Consider the following 22,096-nt stretch of genomic DNA (forward strand, 5'->3'; position numbering starts at 1 on the left):
CATGGCATGAGAAATACATACCAGCATTGCTAGGTTTGCAGGAAATGTTTCCCTGCCTTTGCTTAAGGTTTTCCTTTGTATTCGCTTAATTTTTGCATTTCTATCTTGCATTCGTTCCTTCTTTTCTTACAAGTGTGTGCTCTCACTGCACACACTCATCCATAACATGTGTTTTGACATTCCTTCAAAGCACCAACAAAGCCTCTTAATTTCTTGCATTTGGAAACACTGTTGTTATAGCTCTGACATTTCTGCATTTTTGTGGTTTCACAGTCTGTGGCAAAGAAGGCTGACCTGTCTGTGGCTGCGAGTGAGCACGAGACCATGTGATGGTGTGTTTATCATAAAGAAGGACAGAGAGACAATAAGAATACAATTGGAGGTTAATTTGAGTAACTGAACTTTTAACATCCATATATATGTATTTTCTTTGTTCTGAGCTATGATTGTCGCCACTCTGTCCCTGCTTCTTCGGTTTTTGAAAATTTAAAGCAGAAAAAAAAAGACAAAATGGATCTGTACTCTCTTTGGCTCGTGTGTAGCACGGAGCCACCTGTCTATAACAGAAGCAAAAAAAGGATAAAGTAGAAAAGGGAGAGAAAAAAAGACTACTGACTTTTGGGTCATTAAGGTAGAAGTCCATTGATTTTGGCTGTGTCTACCCTGGCCAGTTCTTTCCGCTTGTTATTGACCATCTGGTCTGCACTTTTTCACCAGATCTGCTGTCTACTGTCTGCTGTTAGTGTAAAAGGGAGCATATTTTAATTAATTCCCATATAGGTTTATAGGAAGAAAAAGATTCAAATGCTTCTGCATTGCACCTATTCATTTCAAGTTTGGAGTTTAATCAAATATAATGCACACTGATTAAAACTTGACTTGACTTCACAAAATCAGATTAGATAGCACGCTTTTTTGTTGCTTCTTTTTTTGTTTTGTTTTTTAAGGATTTTTAAAGATACTGTGACAATAGGTTTTTTTAAGTATAGGGTGGGTTCCCAGAGAGTGAGCCTTGGAAGCTAAGCTAACCCAGGACCATTACAGATTACATGGAAAGGAGGGGTGATAGTCAGTAGAGGTGTCATTTGCATCTGGGCAACATGGGGTACCAGGAGTCAAGACACACAAGAGAAGGGGATGGTAGACAATAACGAAATACATGTAACGCTGTTACGTATTTAAAATACAAAATATGAGTAACTGTATTTCGTTACAGTTACCGTTTAAAAAGGTGGTATTTAGAATACAGTTACTTTGTTGAAATAAGGGGATTGTCGCGGGTCAGGATTGTTTGGGTTTTGTTTGACAGCTATGATCTGTTGTTCCAGGTGGCAGCGTTATGGTTGCCATGGTTACAGGGTGACTCGCTCTCTCTGCGACTGTGTGTTTCCTGGGTGAGAGAGCGCCTTTTTGTTGTTGTTGTTATGCTAAGCTAATAGGCAGAGTGTTAGAGACATAGCCCTAAAGAATGTAGCCTCATGGGCAGTGTAGTCCGTGCTGCAGGGAGAATGGACTGCCATATCCGTTATGTGTTTGTGAGCGCGAGGAGGCAGAAAAAGGAGAGTGGAAAAGTACGAGTTATCATCGAGTAGAAACGGGAGCTGGAAGCATGTAAATATAATAATAACCACTGCAGCCAAGAAGATAGTGATGGGATTTCTGGCTCTTTTTAATGAGCCGAGCCGTCTCTTTCGGCCCTGAACCGGCTCTTCAGGTTGTTTTGTTGCTTTAATTAATTTATTATTAACAACAATATAAAATTATGCACAAAAGGAATTACTAATGTAAAAAAAAGAGTGGTTTTATTTATATATGTTCATATATAAATATATGCGGTGGCCCCTAGAGACAAAGCACGTACAAACTCCAAAACACATTTCTAGCGTTAACTGAACTTCCAAAACAGAGCTACCTAGATCACTTAAATTACACAATTGAAAGCATGAAAGCATATGTGTATTGTTTGTGTATTTATACACAAGCACTCATATATATTCGAATAATTTAAAAAAAATTCATTTACCTGTTACTACCACACACCAAATCCGGTCATTGGTACTTCCTGGCTTGTGTAGCCAATAGGTAACAAAGCTCAACACTGCGCCTAGCATCCTGGAGCACTTCTGTTGTCTTTTGTATGTGTTTTGGAGTTGAAGTGCTTATGTGAATGGCTGAATGAGGCAAGTTGTGTAAAGCGCTTTGAGTACTCAGAAAGAGTAGAAGTGGCTATAAAATAACCAGTCCATTTAAGGGGGTTAAAGTGTGTGGTTAGATGACAAGATCAAGGCCCAGGTGTCAACTCCAGATTCACACATACCAAAGAAAAACAGCTGGTGAACTGGAGTCTGTCTTGACAACCTTCTTTTAAAACAGTTTTGCATGTTTGTGTGCATAACCATACTTGAAGGTATGCACACTCCTGCACACATGGGCAAAATGATCAAACGGCAGGTACAAAACCATCTTTCTTTTTTTGTGTGTGTGTGTGTTTTTTCCAGATTGTGCGTGTCGGTTATGTGCGTCTAGGGAAGGACCTAAGTAACACTTCTCATGTAGATGCGCGTTTTAGAAACAATCTATCTTACTCAAATTGTTTGCTGATTTTTCCTAAATGATGTGATTATACAAAACAAAATGATCTTTTTGTTTTATTTAGGACTCTGACTTATGATCACTCAGGTCGTTATTTCTAATCAGGATTGTAACTTACTGCATTAATTAACCTAAATCCTTTTGAACTCCCAATAAATGAGTATAATAGAATGAGCATTCTCCAATCCATGTCAAATCAAGGCTTTGAAGTCAAGAGTATTTATGAGGACTACTGGAAAGAGAGGCAGGACTGTCAGGGGAAATTATTTGCTGATAATGATTTTCATTGTAGCAAATGTTATGTTCAGCATCATTAGTCTTCCTCTGACAAATGATGAGCGTGAAACTGTAAGTAAACTTCGGCGTCAAGGACAGAGCAACAACACCCTAGGCTTTGCTCCAGTTCAAATAAATCTGCGTGTTTTCACCACTGGCTTCTTCTAAATGTATTTGTTTTACATCTTGTTTTTTTCAGCCCTTCGTTGCATGCCAGCTGAAGCTCAGGAGACTGAGTAGTAATCTGTGCCTCCTCAGCTGCTTGGATTACAGATGGCGATGTGTTTTGCAGTCGCTGAACTTGACAGCAGCTCTTTTCCTTTCACACCTTGCTTGTTGTGTGTATTTTAGCACTGTTATCTGAGGAATCAGAGACAAAGAAAAAAAAAAGACCAGGAGGACATGCACTCATGCACACATTTTATTATGTAGGTGTGTAAGTCTGAGTGTGTGTCATTGGTTCTGTGCACGTTAGTGTGCACAGTCACTGCGTGCATTGTCTGTTGTGTTTGTTACATTTCCACCGTCACACATGATTGATTGCAGCTTCAAAACTACTCATGTGCAGGTCCCTCGGTACTCGCCAGTACTTGGAAACCAGTCACACAGCAAACACTACACTCACACAGCCATGGAAAAATCATTCTTGAATTTCAAGGAATCTCTGTGGTGACAGTGACATAGCCCCTAGTTCCACTTGGAATGGCAGTTCTTTGATTGCTGACTCAAATAACAATGAAAAAAATGCTGGAAGCCCCCCCTGCTGTGTGGTGGAGTTGCGCCCATGCCCCATTTAGCTCCCACAGCAACAGCTTGACAAACTAGACTGATTGCTGTTCCAAGAGTTAGGAGATTGATAGCTCAGTGGCAGCTACTGCACACTGGAGTTCAGCAACAGGACGGAAATAACTTAGATGCATTCCACCTGCAAAATATGCTGTTTAATGGTATGCTTTCTTACTTTTAACCTATTACAGTTTTTTACAGACGCTAGGACACATTTCTCAATACTTAAGTCACTTTTGCAAAACTCTTCACACATTTCTCCTAACTGACCCTCAGCCTGGCAAAGCAGTTCATTTCACATTCAAAATGCACTACAACTACCAAAACACTTCATTCAGGTCTCAAATGAACACATTCCTCCAGAACACTAGCAAAGGTTGACAGCCGACAAACACACTTTGTCACCCACAAAACAATAACCTAAAAAACACTAACAACATGTAGCATTACACAGTGTTTTCCTGTGTAAAACAAGGACACATCTCTGTTTATAATTTCAATATATGTTACTGGAATGAATCAGACATCATGTATTTATGTTTATGTATTTTTATTTTTTTGCACTAAGTAATCCCAAAATACAAGAATTTGTATACACACCATCCACTGATACACATACAATAGTAATGCTAATCTACTCGGTCTCCTCCGTTTGGCCACAGGTTCTCATCCACATCACATCTTATGTCATCTAGGGCAACACACCTAGGAAAGAATCTTCTGGCATGCCAGAATTGAAGGAGTTGAAAAATTGAAGGAGTAACAACTGTGTAGATGTTCATCCACAATGAGAATCAGCTGTGGCTGGTTAAACTGCATTGTTAGATTTAAAATATGTTTCAATAAACTATTGCCGTTGGATTTTGCTGTCTTTTGAAGTTTTGCATTGTGTTATTGTTTTGACCATGAGTTTAACAGTTTTGAAAACAGTATGTAAGCACATGCAAAATGTCCTGTACGTACAAAGATTTTTGGCAGTTGTTGTGTCTGAGTGAGAAGATGATTCATGAAATTTGAGAGATGTAGTCATTGAATGCATTTTGAGCCAAGACAATGATAACTGGTCCTCAGTTTAGCCCACATAGACTTCTGTTGTGCTCACTGTGTGAGGAGTTTTGCAAACGTGACCTAAGTATTGGGAAATGTGTCCTAGCGTCTGTAAAAAACTGTATTAACAATAACTTTTCCAAAGCCAAATTTTCATTCTTTACCTCTTCAAAGAATGTTTCTTGACCTCTGCAGCAGTTTTTTCAAGCTACACCTGCCTAGGAGCCGATTACAACCAAAGTTCAATAGGCTAAAACTTTTAAACCTTTTTAATAGACAGACATTAACAACACCCTGTCATCTTTATTTCTTGCTGGGATGTCATCACGCTATTTATTATGTGGCAATGCGTGTTAATGTAGAGCAATATATAAACATAATTCGTTGTACATCAAGTTAGAACTTTAAACTATAAGTAGGCACTCATTAGAAACTTAGTTATTAAGGGGCATCAACATGGGAAGCGATTAGCAGTGATTTGGCAACCAGAGACTGTAGAAAATCAATGACATTCAGCGACTTTAAATGTGGATGAGCAAAATAACTAGTGGCAAAATAAAGTGTACGGGATCTGAATTAAACATTTCAAAACCTTGAGGCAACTGATTAAAACAACTGCCAATGAGAGTGAAATACACTGCTGACTGACATATAACAGAATATAACAAAGATATGTTACTGTAAATCTTTAAATAGAGGAGGATTATCTAGGCAAGCAAGTGGACCTTGGAAGGTCCACTACTGATCAGTCTAGTCAGATCTGTCAGTAACAAAGCTAATTGCTTCATGTGTGGGTGTCCCTATAGGCTTTGTGCTAATGCTAAGTGTATATACACACACAGACAGACAGATAGACAGACAGATAAAACTGTCCTTGTTTCTGCACCACAGGGGAAATAAGAGTTTTACATTTCCCATCGTTGGAACTATCATAACTTTTTATCACATGCAATACACTTTTAGCTAAAATTTCCATGCCACTTCAGTTCCCTAGTCAAGGTCATGGTATATTTGCACAGTGTGCCAGTGATGAAGGCAGTAATTTTTGCTGATATTATCTTGGAACCCAGGAATTCTGTCATATATTATAGTCCATTAATTAAGACAGTCATTTCTCTATCCATCCCCCTCCCCCTGACTTCTCCATCTGAAACCCTTTCCTCCTCTAGCTGCCCTTCACCTCCCTTTTTACTTTATACTTTCTTGTTCCTTTGCTAACTTCCAACACGTCCCCTTTCCTAAATCCTTTGGGGTGACTTTCTTTTTTCTGCCGTTATTTTCCTGTCTGTCTCACTCTCTTTCTCCATTTTATCATCCCCATCACCATATTAATTTTCCCCATATCTCTGTTTTACTCTCTTTCTTTCTTCTCTGTCTGTTTTTCACCAACTGGTTTTAATAAATGAATGTCTTGGTATTAGCACTGACCTTTTGAATTTGGCTCTTGGGGATGTTTTGGGTTATGTTAGCTATGTTATTAACCAAAAGGATTAGGGCTGTGAGGGAGGTTCCTGCTGGCTTATGTCTGATTAGTATTATCATTATTTAGTCTTGCCAATGGGAAGCAAGAAGAAATATTTATTAGATACACACTCAATTCTAAAAACTGATAATAAAAGTTTCTTTCCCCTTATCTAAGTTTACCATGATGCCACTGATGTTGCTCTTAATGCTATATTGGATGTATATCAGCCCCTAAAAGTAATTTTAATCCCATCACCTTAACTTTAGCCACAATAAAAACTGGTATGGAAATAAGCTTAAATGTCATTGAGAACAATAAAAAATCTGATATAAAATGTCATCAAATTTGTTTCTGGAGGGTAGAATTAGGTGAAAGAATCATTTGAAACTATCAGAACAGGTTGAAACAATATGAATTAGATGTTGAGCATTGGTTTCTTGTTGATGTGGCAAAAAAGGAGAATACATTCATAATGGTAGACTACGACAGACACTTTTGGATTTGGACTCAAATACAGGAAAAAATATAAGAATAAACTTGAACCTTAAAATGGGAGATCAGGTGTCTCTGTTATGAACGACATGTACCCACTGATTAAAGTCTTGGTGTAAAACTGCCCTGATGGAAGTATTGTCTTGCTGGATGGAAAGTGTCACAAGGAGTCAGTGAACGGCTTAGGAAGTATGAAAATGATGCTATGATAAAAATCTATCTATCTCAATCTAACTTAACATTTAATGGAGAATTTGGACTGATGTGTTTGACGTAATTCAAAATTAAGAACAAATATAGTTATGCCATTTGAAGAAATGACGTAGATCATTCGGAGGAGTTAAACACGTAGAATCAAAGCCAAAGTGCACTGAAGCTCTTCTGGCCCCATGGTGGCCCAAAATCTTGTGTGCTTTTTTTTCCATTCTTTTTTTTCCCACTTAATCCAAAAAAGAAGAAGTTAAATGTATACGTCAAATAGAAGAAGGTGCATTTAAGCGATAACTCCACCTAGGGCTGGGCGATATATCGAGTTTTTTAAAAATATCGATATATTTTCATACGAGATATAAGATGTGACAATATCGTTTATATCGATATAGTCTATGTTACGTTATAATTATACTTGTGGAGCCGCAGGTTTGCCTCTCTTTCGTCCACTTTTGTCTCTACGCAACGTTACTCGGCCTCGCCTCTCCTTCACTGAACACAACTCCCCCTCCCCCATAGCTTCACCTGCAGGCAATGACAAGATGAAAGCGGAAAATCTCCGTTAGCGAGTTACCGCGGATCGCCCCGTGCATGGGGCTGGACGGCGTCAACGTGTTAGCGAGCTAACCGCGCTAACGAGCTAACCGCGCTAACGACATGCAGCCCGGAGGGGCTGCACGGCCTAAAATCCTTTCATTTTCTCAAAAATCGACAGTGCGCCTTATGTATGAATTCTGGTTGTGCTTACTGACCGCGAAACGATTTTATGTGGAACACAGCGCTCAGCAATCTGTCAAAAAATGTTTTAATATGACTTTGCTAAGCTACGGAGCTGCACCGCTTGATGTCGGAGGATTACGGCTACCGAGGAGGAGCCTCGCGGAGTGATACGTACTGTGTGTGTATAAGGACCACAAATGGCACCTGTTCAGAGACGTGGTGCAGCTGTGAAATCTGTCTCTTTGTTATTACGCTCAGCGTCTATTAGTTTACATTTTGACTGCACAATTGTGAGCTTTTTGTTATGCACAAAAACAACATTTTCTTTTATTTATGGACCATGATTATTTAATAAATGTTGATAGTTTATTTTTGAGTAATTTCTTCATGTACATCTACGCTGTATGTAAATAAAAGTGCCCGTGTGACATCTGGGACACAGTGTGACTAAGAACTCTCTTTTTGTTCTTAACTTATGGCTTTAAAAAAAAAAAAATCGAGATATATATATTATATCGCCATCCAGCTAAAAAATATTGAGATATGAATTTTGGGTCATATCGCCCAGCCCTAACTCCACCTGTATAAAGTAAAAACAAAGAAACAAAAAAATTGACAGCTCTCAATTTTCTCTCACCACTCAATTTTTTTTCTTTCTCTACCGCAAAACCTACAGATGTTTCTGATCAAAGCAGTGTTATCCAGCTGTCTCTCCCCTCAACCCCCCACCCCATCCCTGAAGCCAATTCTCAGGAATCTTTCTCCCATTCCTCATTTCATGACCTCTCTAATCCAGGCTTGTAAAATATTAACTGCCCTACTCAGTCTCAACAATTCATCCTCCCTCTTGTGCTGTACCCCTTTCCATCTAACATCTCTCTACTCACCACCTCCCATTCCATCTCTCTTTCCCTGCACTTCCTCTCCTTTTTTACACACCCCACTTATTCTCTCTGGCTCCCAAGTTCCTCTCAGAACATAACCGTCTAAAACGTGAAGTATCAATTAACCCGGTTGCCTGCAAATCTTCCTGTCTTCTCCAGTGGATTTGGCAAGCCGGATGATGGGCAATGAACAGACTGACACACATAAACACTCAGACACTCTACGTTTACTTGTGCAGTGGGGCCAAGATAAGATGGCAGGAAACAGGAAGTGGATTTATTTGAGCATTGGTGCCCTGACTCATAGACAGACATGCACAGAAAACACGCATACACACTCACATACAAACACTTACACAGCTGCAGCTGCCTCAGTGTTCACATAAAAGGAGAGGCAAATGCAGAGAGAGCGAGTGAATGTTAAGCTCTCCGTGGGAAAGAGAGACAGGAGAGGATAAAGTGATAACTTCATTCCAAGATGTTTGCGGAGGAAGTGTAAGTGTGAGAGCGTGTCTGTGGGTGCAGAAGTTGCATGTTCATGCATACTTGTGTAGAAGTGTGGCCTGTATGCATCTGTGAGAAAAGTACACATAGGTCTGTATCAACAGTACATCTGTATCAGTGCATTAATATGTGCATGACCGTGAAAGTGCCAACAGCAGTTTATTGCTGATAGTTATTATGTCATACAGCAGTTAATCAGATCTCTCTTTTATAAATTGCCAGGAGGATTTAGCATTTTGCTGCGTCATACCTCACAAAACATCTGAGGACCCTGCCTAACCAGCTGTGCCACATGCTGACTGAGGCAAGAAGATTTCAGTGGGCCTGTGAAAATGATTAGAAAACAGTATCTGCAGATGCAGAATACTGTATACAACTGTGATAAAAAAAAATTAACATACATCGTAATTTTGAGCTTTAATGATTTCTTTGAACTTCCACTATTAGTGATATATGTGACAAAGTCTGAAGGGAAGTAATTTTTTTTTTATTCCTTCCTTTAATTTGCAGTATTTGCAGTGTGTTTTTGATATAATCTGCGGAGAGTGTTCGTAGTTAAAATAAAATCCTGCGGCTTATTTGCACTGCAAATAAACAATTTTGTGGCAGACTTTGCAAAGCTGCTATCACTGTCAGCTTTGCAGACAGTGATAGCAACCTTGAGAGTAATTTTGTAAATAAACATGCTGTAAAGCCAAAAGTATTGCGAGTTTACTTCCAGTTTTGAAATGTGTTAGCCTTTCATTTGCCCTGTTCTCATTACAAAACATTTTTAGACACAAGGGTGTCTGTGCTAAGAGGAAATGCGATATCACATTCACTTAAAGCGAATGTGAAAAGAAAACTTGTGTCTGCAATGATTTTTTGTTTGGCTGTTTCAGCTTTAGAGCTTTTTCCACATAGAAAAATTAGACTTTTTGCACTATTGAACATTATTTGCAAAGAAATAAGAACTCTGTGGCTTGAGGCTGTGTAATAATATGAAATAATTTTGGAAATGATTTTGAAAGCTCAGAGCCTGAGCTCACAAGGGTCCAATACAAAGACAAGTGAAGGCCAAAAGTGGAGGAGGGGTGGTGGATCAGAGGGCCCTGAGCAACAGCCCAATCAGACATGAATAACCCATGTGTGAAATCATAAATAATTTACTGCGTATGCTTACTCTACCTGTCAGGACTAAACTTAGTAATTTACTGTTTATCTAACATACAACAGTATAATAAGTTTAAAGAAACTCAGTGAAGCTGATTCTAATAAAATATAGGAAACTAGAAGACTTTTTAAAATGGTGGTTACATATTTTCATTTTCATTCCTGACCCTGTGTTATGTCAGATTTTACTAGTTTATAGTGAAAACATATATACATCTTGTAAAATCTGTCTAAAAATGTAGCAACAACACTGATGAAAAAAAGCTTGTAAAATTGAATATGAAATGTTTATTCAAGAACACGCGCTGGCAAGTCAGCAGAGATTTTTAAGCAAATCCGAGCTTCTGTCAAATATACTAGTTTTCAAGATTTCCTTTTCAGTTAATGTGAAATTGCAGAAGAAGGAAAAAAAAGTCTTTCTATTCTGAAAATAAGATCGATACTCACTATTCTTCCAATCACTGTTCAGCTGTGTGCATTTTATTTCTCTATATCAGTAGAATTGGCCCAGGCTGCATCAGCATGTGCAGCCACCGACTGAAAAAAATTGATCTTTTCAACCTAAACTGATAATTCTCCTGGGCTCTATCTCTGTGTGTCAGCCAATCCAACATTTTACTGTTGGACTTTCAAAAGGCATGGCTCCCCTTAGGCATACAAATGTGATTCACTGATAAATGTTTTAGTGAGTTACAGCCTGACTGGAAAGTGACAGAGTCACACAGTCTGATATGTACATGGCAATAAATCGACAAAGAGGGCTGTGTGTACATGGAGAACTGCACATTGTCACGGAAAAATACAGCATGCAAGTGTGCATTGTTGCGGACACACAAACACAGAGAATATAAGTCTTTGGGATGGTAAATCAGAATGCCAACGCTGAACTTCAATTTCATTTCACGCCGTTGCTGTGCAGTCACATCATAACTTACAGCTGGTTGCTCACAGACACACACTTTAAAAACACACATGTGTGCACAAGTGAAGTCACAGACACACACTGATAAGGAATCATCCTCATATATGACAACAACAACAACAACAAACTTTATTTATATAGCACATTTAAAAACCAGTGGTGTACCAAAGTGCTTAACATACAAAAGAGTAAGATGAAGTAACAGGGAGGATGAAGGCTATAGCAAAGAACCAGCATGGTAGCATGTTAAATGGCATTAAAACACAGAGGCAAAAGAAATGCATATAAAAGCATAAAAGAACAAAATATATAAAGGATAAAAAAGTCAAAAGATGTGTAATGAAATGCTAACATACACACACATGCTTACACAGTTGGTTCACCACAATCAAAATTCATCAGTATTCCAATCTAGTCAAAAGGGTGTTCATGATAGTTTAATGGCTTGTAGCCTTGGTTACAACATAAATCTGTGCATATGAGTCTGTGACAAGGTCAAACTGTGAGAATTTGTGTGTCCAATTTGTGTGTCCAATATGGCTGCTGCTCCACCAGCTCAGAGAATATACCAAACTGACTTCACTGCAAAGAGTGTATATCTTACTAACCCTTTTCCATACCATGTAAGCTGATCAACATTGTTTTTGAAACACTTTAAACTAACTAACTACAAATGTGTTCTAATTAAAACCAGATTTTTAAAGTTGTACTTTTAAGTTTTATGCCATATGTGAACTATTGCAAGTCTTTTACAGCACTAGTTCAGTTTAGCCTATAACCTCTGAACTACATTTGCAAAATTATATCATTTGAAACCCTTTTCCAGCTCAGAAAACCCGATGAGAAGTTTATCCTCTAAGTCAATGGCTGCACTTCATCCAAAGACATTTGACAGCAGAGTATTAGAAAGGTATAACACTGGAACTTTATATTTGAACAAGTAATTCTAGCCATGTTTAATCAGCTAATCAAACAGCACGGCTGCTCTTACTCACAAATATCCTCAGCGGCACAAGTCTAATGATAATTTGCCTTTAACTGATCTTTCTGGTCAAATAATTATTAATCACGGTCTAAGGAATGAAGACAATGAAGACAAGAATTGAAAAGGTGTCATTGCATTTCACATAAAGCAAACAATACAACACTGAGTCTTTGTGTGTCTTTGACTTTTTTCCCATAAAATGTAAATTTTTTTCTTCCAATAGTCTTAACTACATTTGTGCTTGCTTTAACCTTGGCCTGAACTACTGTATTTGAACACTGTTTGTGTGTATGTGTGTGTGTGCATCCCAAGTGTATAATCTTATATGAGGTCAATTTTTTCATGATTACTGTGTGTATGAACTAGGATTGTGGTATGGCAGTTTCATGCATAGCAACATTGGAAACACAAGCAGATACTTATGATTACAGTTTTTTACAGACGCTAGGACACATATATCAATACTTAGGTCACTTTTGCAAAACTCTTCACACAATTCTCCTAACTGACCGTCAGCTTGGCAAAGCAGTTCATTTCACATTCAAAATGCACTACAACTACCAAAACACTTTATTCAGGTCTCAAATAAACTCATTCTTCCAGAACACTAGCAAAGGTTGACAGCCAACAAACACACTTTGTCACCCACAAAACAATGACCTAAAAAACACTAACAACATGTAGCATTACACAGTGTTTCCTTGTGTAAAACAAGGACACATCTCTGTTTATAATTTCAATATATGTTACTGGAATGAATCAGACATCATGCAGAATTCGTTAATATTTGTTTATGTATTTTTATTTTTTTGCACTAAGTAATCCCAAAATACAAGAATTTGTATACACACCATCCACTGATACACATACAATAGTAATGCTATTCTACTCGGTCTCCTCCATTTGGCCACAGGTTCTCATCCACATCACATCTTATGTCATCTAGGGCAACACACCTAGGAAAGAATCTTCTGGCATGCCAGAATTGAAGGAGTTGAAAAATTGAAGGAGTAACACCTGTGTAGATGTTCATCCACAATGAGAATTAGCTGTGGCTGGTTAAACTGCATTGTTAGATTTAAAATATGTTTCAATAAAATATTGCCATTGGATTTTGCTGTCTTTTCAAGTTTTGCATTGTGTTATTGTTTTGACCATAAGTTTAACAGTTTTGAAAACAGTATGTAAGCACATGCAAAATGTCCTGTCCGTACAAAGATTTTTGGCAGTTGTTGTGTCTGAGTGAGAAGATGATTCATGAAATTTGAGAGATGTAGTCATTGAATGCATTTTGTGCCAAAACAATGATAACTGGTCCTCAGTTTAGCCCACATAGACTTCTGTTGTGCTCACTGTGTGAGGAGTTTTGCAAACGTGACCTAAGTATTGAGAAATGTGTCCTAGCGTCTGTAAAAAACTGTAAACATTAGCAGTTTCATGATCATTGATGTGCATGTATTACCTTAAATGTTGTGATAGAATGCAAAGCTGTGCATATATATCTTCTTTACTTCTGAACTGCATGTTAGATTTAAAATACATTTAAAAGTAACAAATTAATTCCCTTAAGAATCGTTGTAATTTACAATAATGAAATAATTCTATATGTACTATATTTTCTTAAACATTTATTGTGTTAGAATCCTAGTGTTATGCACTTGCCGTTGCACAAGTTTCTGTACACATGCTAATGTACATGTATATACATCACTATAAGTTAATCTGCCTGTGTTTGTTTATGTGGGCTCGTTGCTTAGTAAACAGCTCATGGAGTTAGATGTACAGCCAGTTGCTTTTTGGGTTTCTCTGAATGGTCTTGTTTTTCTTTAAATAGCCCCTGGACAGCAATACTGGATTGTCTTGCAGGTCTTAGCCAAAATATGACATTATGCTGGCTCTTTATCGTTAAATCGTAATATACTGAAAACATCATAGGACTGCATAAGAACTGCAATGCCCTCAGTGCCCACATTTAATGCAAAGTTCAAGTTTCCTGGCAAGAAAAAAAATGTTGAGAAACTAGCCTTCCCTTGGGCCCTGATGGTGTGGTGTACGTGCGGGTGCACACACATTGAAAGAAACTTACCACATTACATTTTCAAGCATTTCAAATGTAATATATGTGGTATTTTTTTAAAACCCTGAACTTGTGACTTGAATTATGCATTCACTGTTTTGTTTGTTTTACTTTTAAGCTGTGGTGTAACTTTTTTTTTAGGTTGCGCTTAATGTTTGTGTTGTTGGTGGTAAGCATGAAAAATAGCAGATGAAATGACATTAAATCATGAATATAATGCTAGCAGCATGCCATTGACGTGGTTCATTTTTGGACTCTGGTGTTTCAACTTGAAAGGAGAGAAAACAAAAAAAAACTCGCACTAATATAATTCATCAGATTGAATCCTGTTTTTAGTTCCAAAATTGCGTACTTTTGGTTGCTAGATGAGAGGTTTTGGAGGTAGTCAATAAATGATCTTTTCTTAAGGCTCCAGGGTAGTTATAAGCTCTGTATATACTTAGGCAGTCTCAACTGGCTTCAAACCAAATGAAAAGAATAATAAGTAAAATTAGTAACACTAAATCTTTGTGAAGGACATTTGTGGTTCATATTCTCATTTAGCAGAGAAAACCAGTGTTCTACCACTGCGTAAAGTGCCCTGTCTATTACCAAGAGAACAATAGCACTTGAGTTGAATGCCATTATGGTTATTAGCCCTGCTTGTCTAGATGGTCATGAGGCATGAGGACATTATGCAGGGCAGTCTACGTATACGCGAGTGAGTACATGATTGTAATCATAAGTATCTGCTTGTGTTTCCACTGTTGCTATAAGGTGTATTATGCATGAGTGGCATGTTAGAAGACTACTGATCACTGATATACCATGAATGAATACTGAAGTTTCAACACAATTCATATGGCATGTAAGTGAGCAGCATCAAGGTCAGAGGGAGCGAAAGTAATGGAGAGGAGAGAGCAAAAGATGAGCAATGAGATATACAGAGGGGGGACAAGATAAGAGAGACACAGTGAGAATAACTCTCAGAAGGATAAACAAAAGCCGACACAGAGGTAACAGCAAGCATCCCTACAGCAGATAGTAGTACTACAGCATGGAGGGCTCACGGACATTATCATATGTTGATTTTTGGTATATTAAGACTCCATAAGACCATTTTATCTGTGCAACTGGAGCTTGTATGACTGAAGGACGAAGCTGAAAATCCTGATAAAGTTAATTCTCTGGTGCCATAAACTACACAAGTTATCCAAACTGTTCAAGTGGATTAAATGTAACTTCAGTAATACGAATTCACACTTGATTTAATACCACATTGAACATTTTTAATCCTTAAATATTTAGCAGAACACTCTGTGTTTATCAGCCCCCAGCTGAGAATAGTCAGTAGTTATAACTGTACCAGCTGAGGACGTCTTTAACTCTGTCTCTGAATCTGTGACTTCTTGATGAGTGGGAAGTATAGCGACACAAAGCAACGAGGAGAAAAATCTTTCGGGTTATCTGAATAAGTTTAACTAAGACGAATCAACAGGAATCAACAGCTTGAATGCACTGAGCCCAGAAAATATAATTCTGGTACACACTGGACACTGTTTGTGAATCATCATCAGCTAACAGGACAAGTTGAAGTTCAAAGCAGGTCATTGATACAGGCAGATGGGGGGGAGTGACACATAGACAAGGGTGGAGGATGAACGATAAAGATAGAGACTGACACAGAGAGTGAGAGGAGAGGAGGAGAGTGTTGATAGGACAGAAGAAAGACAAGGAGAAGTGAGAGGACAAAATGAAATGGAGAGAGATGGAGAGGGAGCAAAGGCGAAAGATGTGACTGGATATTTGAAAGGACTGAGGCAGTGAGAAGGTGATGTAACCTGAGAAGATACAAAGGATTGGATGGGGCATTGAGGGGGACAGGAGAGGTTAAAGAATCATTGCTGTACATAGACGGGTACTGACCTTCACAAAAACAAGAAATGCTAAGTGCAAAAACTTTGTAAGGGGTAAGCTCTCACCAGGGACTTCATTTTTCTTTCAGCTACTAATAAAAACTTCTTTCTGATTAAATCAGTTGGATGACATTCATGACTTTCCACTTCTATTCTATTAACAACTCAGTGTCAGTGTTCAAATCAGTTTTGAAATGACTTCTGTGCCTTTGATAAGTAAGAATTACTATTACAAGTTACCAGTAATCACACAATATATTCTGCAGTTAGTTGGTTTGAAAGCGCAATGAATGACCACTGACTTAAAATTCAAGGTCTCTTCTCTTCTCTTCTCTTCCTTGTCACATGAAGCAGGGCACCAGCATCATCATCAAAGCTAACATCAAAGTCAAACTTTAAGGTTTATGCTAAGATGCAAATAGCTTTTTATGTAAATAAAGTCACACAAACTTGTTCAAAGTAAGTTGACAGAGAAGGAGATCAAAGGAATTGGCATTTCTTGCCACTGACATGCATATGCACACACATTATTTGGCAAATTTGGAGGGCGAGCGTGGAGATGGCTCGGGCGGACAGCAGAAGAAAAAAATGATAATAGAAAAAAAAATGAAGATGGCATGAATCACAGAGAATTACAAAAAGAAAGGGTTAGTGAGGGGTAATGAACGGCGGAATGGAAGACGAAGAGAACAAACAGCGTTGGGTTAATGTTAATGGGGACAAGGATCTTGTCCCCATTAAATATAGATGGCTCTGTTATGGGACATGAAATATACATGAAACACTGGGTTGGCATCTGTATCAGCTGTGATAAGAAGCATGTCTGAGTAGATTGAGAGATGGAAGCTAGCTCAAGTGAAAAAAAGGCATTGTGGTGAGAAACAAAGGTGGGTGGGGAGAGACACACAAAGAAAAAGTCTAGGAAAGAGACATCAGACCAAGACAAGGATCTTGACAGCATTTGATCTACAGCCAGTAGAGGCAGCACGCCCAACCCCCCCCCCCCCCCCCCCTGTTCATAGAAGAGGGCTTTTACAGAGATGGAGATCAATATTTTATTGTTGTTTCTTGTTGTGCTGTTGATCCCCAGTGTTAAGTGTTAATCTGAGGTCTTCAGTCTCTGTGGTCGTGGCATGCCCCATGAGGCTTATCAACACAACAGGGCTACTAACCCCAGTGTTTGGCGAGAACACCCATTAGGCTCACATATAACCCCTAACCCTGGAGGTCACAGACCCAACTACTTTCCTGACTGGGCATTGCTGTTAGTTAACAGAAGGCTAAAGGCATCAACGAAAAGACACGTCAGAATCGACTTTCTCTTTCAAAATTTGATAGAAATAGTCAGAGAAAGTTGTTTGTGTTTATGGACATGATTTGTTTTGGGGTTTTATTTGTCAGTCCCCACATTTTTGAAATATATTTCAATTATAAATCACAATGTATTGTTTGTCTGTAGCAGAAATGTTGTCTTTTTTTTTTTTTTTTTTTTACACGCTTTTTTTTTGTTTGTTTCTTTCCTGTCCCGTTTGGCTCTTTTGCCATCAGAATTATTGTCTAAAGGCAAAGAAAGATGCCCAACGGATTTACTTTACCAAGTTGACCATCCCAGCCTTGCCATAATGGTCCATTTGATTTGCCTTTTATTGTTTATTTTATTTTCACTTACTGACTTGACTGGAGGAAAGAAGGGGAGAAAGAAAGAGGGAAAGAGAAACAGCTGAGAAGAGGGACGGGGGAGAAGGGCAAAAGACAAAAACCAACAGAATGGGCAGAAAAAAAAAAGAAAAAGAAAATGCATATATCGATCACCTGGATCACCTGTTGAGAAAGAAAAAGAAAACAAGCAGAAGAGAACAAGAGTAATAGAATAAACAACATCACAATGATATATGGGAATATGACAGTAAATACTAAATATTAAACATTATTGTGCAGCACATAAGATCAACAGAACACAGTGTGCTTTGAGGTAGGAGCCAAAAAGGGTGTAGTTTGTGGGTGTGATCACCCGTGTGTACACCTGTGAGCATGGACGTGCTTGTTTTTGTTTTGTTTTTAAATGTTGTCAAGAGCTTTCTGCGGGGATGTGTCAGTCTGCCAAACAGGAAATTGAGCTGTGAAATAGCAACTGTTATATTTTTGCCCAAACCATCTTTTTCCAACCCTAACTAGGTAGTGTTTAATACCTAACTGGAACATTTTAAAATCATAATGCAACTGAGTTGTGAAAATCTGTCCCTTAAGGTTTCTGACGTGAGCAGCAAAATGATTCATGTTACTGCCAAAATTTTAAACTTTGTTCCATAAAGTAGAAAATATATTTTTTGTGTACACAAATAAACATATATGAAAGCGATTTAGAGAGAGAATTAGTGTCCAGAAACACACACACAGAAAAAATAACAAAAGAATAAGAATAGATTAATTGGAAGTGTGTTGAATCCTGAATTGGAAGTCTGTGTTCAGTTGCCAAGGGCCAACATGCACACAGGGCAGTAATTACACTGCACAGATATTTTAGTGGTTATTAACTGTTGCTATCCCCAGCACTTAATCATTGTCTCTGTCTCTTTTTAGCTGATAGGATCCAGTATGGACGAATAGGCAGTGATGTCACCATGCAGTGTGGCTCCCTGGACAATGATGCATCAGTATCATGGAAGATGAATGGGACATATGTGAAGGCCCAGCACAGTCTAGAAGGCCCCAGACTGATCCTGACTAACGTGTCCCTGAACCATACTGGACTCTACACTTGTTTTCAGAAGCAAGATGATGACAAACATGAAGCCATCTTTCTCCAAATTGGAAGTAAGTACAGTAGCTTACTTCCAATAGGACGGGCGCATTTGCCCTCTAAGTGTTAAGGATGAGACATGACACATTTTTAATCATCCCGAAGGGAAAGTGAGTGATTGCAGACATAAGATGGAAAGACAAAAGGTGAATAAAATAAGAAAGTAGTAAAATAAAATAAGCTACTCTTGATGCCATTGGGATGTCAACAAAAAACAAAAAGAAAAAAAACCCCAACAACATAGAAACAAGTATGACATTGCTGATAATTTCAAAAGTAATCTGATACAAATGTGATAAAAATAATGGCTATAGATGCCCTGCTTAGTCTTACTTCAGCTATGTTTAAGTAGCTTTCTGTGTAATGTAAAATTACTCAAGAAAGTAAAGTAACAAGATGGTAAAATGTACACATAAATGAGAATTGTGATGAATCCTAAAATATAAACTTCTTTAACACACGGTGAGTCTGTTACTATTTTTATCGTTGTTGAGGGCTGTCTCTTAACAAACTGAATTATGTCAATTAGCTTAACCTTATTAGCACTAGCTGTCATTAATGCTTATATTTTATGTCTCCATGGAAATTTGCCAGAGTTTTGTTGTTCCATTAAGAATTTATAACTAAATGTATGATACCATTCTTTCAATATAGAGCATCAAATAATGAAGAAACAAGTACATTTTATGTCTTTAACACATTTAAAACCAAATGACTTTGCATTACATTACTACTATTACTACTAATAATAATAATGATAATCAGTGCAAATAAAAAATCTGCTACATACATTCAAACCAACAACAACCCTAACCCTCCAACCACAATTCCAATTTCAGCTGCTTCCAAAGCTTGACAAAAAAGGTCTAAATATGTGATCAGCTTAGACTGAAAGATAGTCACAGTCGATGCTTGTGATATCATTTGTGATATCATTCCAGTCTTAGTGGAATCACAGTAGAGGCCCTTTTGAAATAAGCTTTGAGTGCGGGATGGTCAGAGCTTATAAAACCTGCGACCATCCCTGCAATCAACTGTGTCTAAAGACTGAGGAATATTACTTAAGAAGCTGAATCCATTCTATTGACTAGTCACAGGATGTTATGACTGTTATGACTTTGTATTAACGACTGTGAGGGTCAACATACAGCTGGCTACCAAATTTCCAGATTCTTTTTGTTCCGTGCAAAGTGAGCACTTCAGCTAAATGACAATTTTAATAGTACGCTGTAATGTTTGAGGGGCTGTTTCATTCAAATTTTAAATGCCAATATAAAACTTGAATTGTTGTGATAACAATCTTTGCAGTAGATCTGCTGCCAGCTGACCAGTTCTTATGAATAGCTGTTAAAATTATATTTGGTCTATTTCCTGTTATGGTGTGCATAATCGTAATAATCATACGAAAAGTAAATGATGTCACTTTTAATGGACTGCCATGAGGGTTTGTGAGTTGGCATTGGCCTCATTTTAAATCCATTATTTTCATGGTGAAAGTTTTATGCACTTATTCTTTGCATAATAAGTGTATTGGATGGAGTGGTAAATGGCAAGACGATGACTTGAATGAAATTGCCTTTGTTATAAATTGCTTTATTGACTAAGCTGAACAGTTTATATGACAATGAAAAGAAGAACCCCAGAAGTAATTTCATTAGTTGGTCTCTATTTAAGTTAAACGTTAATCTTAGTACATGCTTTTTGTGTGGTATACTGGTATAGCTTACAGGATGTCCAAATATTTGAATGTTTATAAATGTTAATAATGATTTTAATGACAAGCGATTTCTCTAACCAGCAGATTAGCGTTCTGCCTTATTTATAATACATCACATAACTTATTCACAGTTATTATATTTATCATCCTCCATCCATTAGCTTGGCTGTTATTTTTGAATTCATCTGTCACTGCAGTTCTGCCTCATGACAGATTGAATGTCAATCTTAAATGACAGATCGAATAAAAACAATGTTCAGTCAACAGTGAATTATTATCTACTTACTGTAGTTAAAATAAAATAAAAAGCAGGGACATTATCTCTGCTGGGCAGTGTTTGTTCACATGAAAATGATCACTCTGTCTTCCCTCCTTTTCAGTCTGTTAGTAGTAAAAGGAATAGACAACATTTTAAGTTACATTTTTTACAGAAATCACACTTTAGCTGCAAGAAGGCTAGAGAGTGAAATTAAATATCTTCTTGGCATCAGTCACAGTAGGCTACTTCAGAACGGTGGCAAATTTTGATACACAGCACATGATTCATCACTCCAAGGGGGGGAATAGCCCATACAGCGTTCATCTTTCTGACACTCTTGTGTTATTGAGTCCACCACAACTCTATTTTTGAGAAAAGCAAATTGAAAGACAGGTCGACCGGTTCATTTATCTCATTTGTGCCAGGTGAAATGTTAAAATGTCTTTTGTGAATCATGCATACAAATAACCGATCCAAAAAAACAAACAAATAAAATAAATAAACACTCAACGGTTAAAGATATTTTTGAAAAAGCGGTCAGCTCACGTCCCCTTTAGCTAAACAGTAAACCATGCCAGTATGATTCCATCCACTTGTCAACAGAACCAATAGAGGCCAAACACACAACCCATCAAGATTTTATCCCAGTGCTGATGTTAAATGTTACATTTCCAAGCAAATGTTTGATGAATGAGACTATATGAGCGCATGACAGTTTGGTTAATCATATCAGCAGTGATGAATTACACAATGCTGAAGTAATACTGATTTAATGACTTTTATGTTATGGCAAATTATGTCAGCGGGGGGAATGATGCAATTCACAAACAGGCCAGGATATGTGTGTATGTTTAGGTATGTATAAAACAGAGAGAGAGAGAGCCTTAGACGGACAGATGGAAGCAGTATCTGTGTACAAACACATGTGAAAGACTGGTGCTGCTTTTCTGCTATCAAAATGACACTTTGTGTGTGAGAGACAAACAGAGTTTTATTTTATTCATTCATCAAGGGTCAGATCCTACTTTGCTAACCTACTTTTAGCACTGAATCTAACTGTCTCAATAACAGTCTGTGATTTTATGACACGTTCAAGATACGTTGGGGTGGCAGCAACTGTAACTCCGCATTGCTAAATCTCTTCTGTCTGTGTTTTATTGTCTGTTATGACTGCGACTTTGTTTTCTGGCTACATTTTTTTTCATTATGTTAACTGCCACCTACAAAACTTTAAGTGTTGTGCAGCTACAGTGATAATGACATCATGACAGGCTACACTTGTTCTGATTACCATCATGATGGTAGTTTGATTT

The 22,096-nt window shown here is 37.8% G+C and overlaps 1 protein-coding gene across 1 annotated transcript in view; it reads left to right on the forward strand.

Moving 5' to 3' along the window:
• Window positions 1–22,096, forward strand: part of cntfr (ciliary neurotrophic factor receptor) — a 229,418-nt gene that overhangs the window by 106,830 nt on the left and 100,492 nt on the right. Inside the window, exon 4 of the mRNA XM_080865436.1 lies at window positions 18,588–18,821. Within this exon, the coding sequence (XP_080721562.1) occupies window positions 18,588–18,821 (234 nt within the window). The remainder of the gene's footprint in view (window positions 1–18,587; window positions 18,822–22,096) is intronic.

This window comes from Rhamphochromis sp. 'chilingali', assembly GCF_963969265.1.
Source record: "Rhamphochromis sp. 'chilingali' genome assembly, chromosome: 2".
In the NCBI taxonomy this organism is placed as follows: Eukaryota; Metazoa; Chordata; class Actinopteri; order Cichliformes; family Cichlidae; genus Rhamphochromis; species Rhamphochromis sp. 'chilingali'.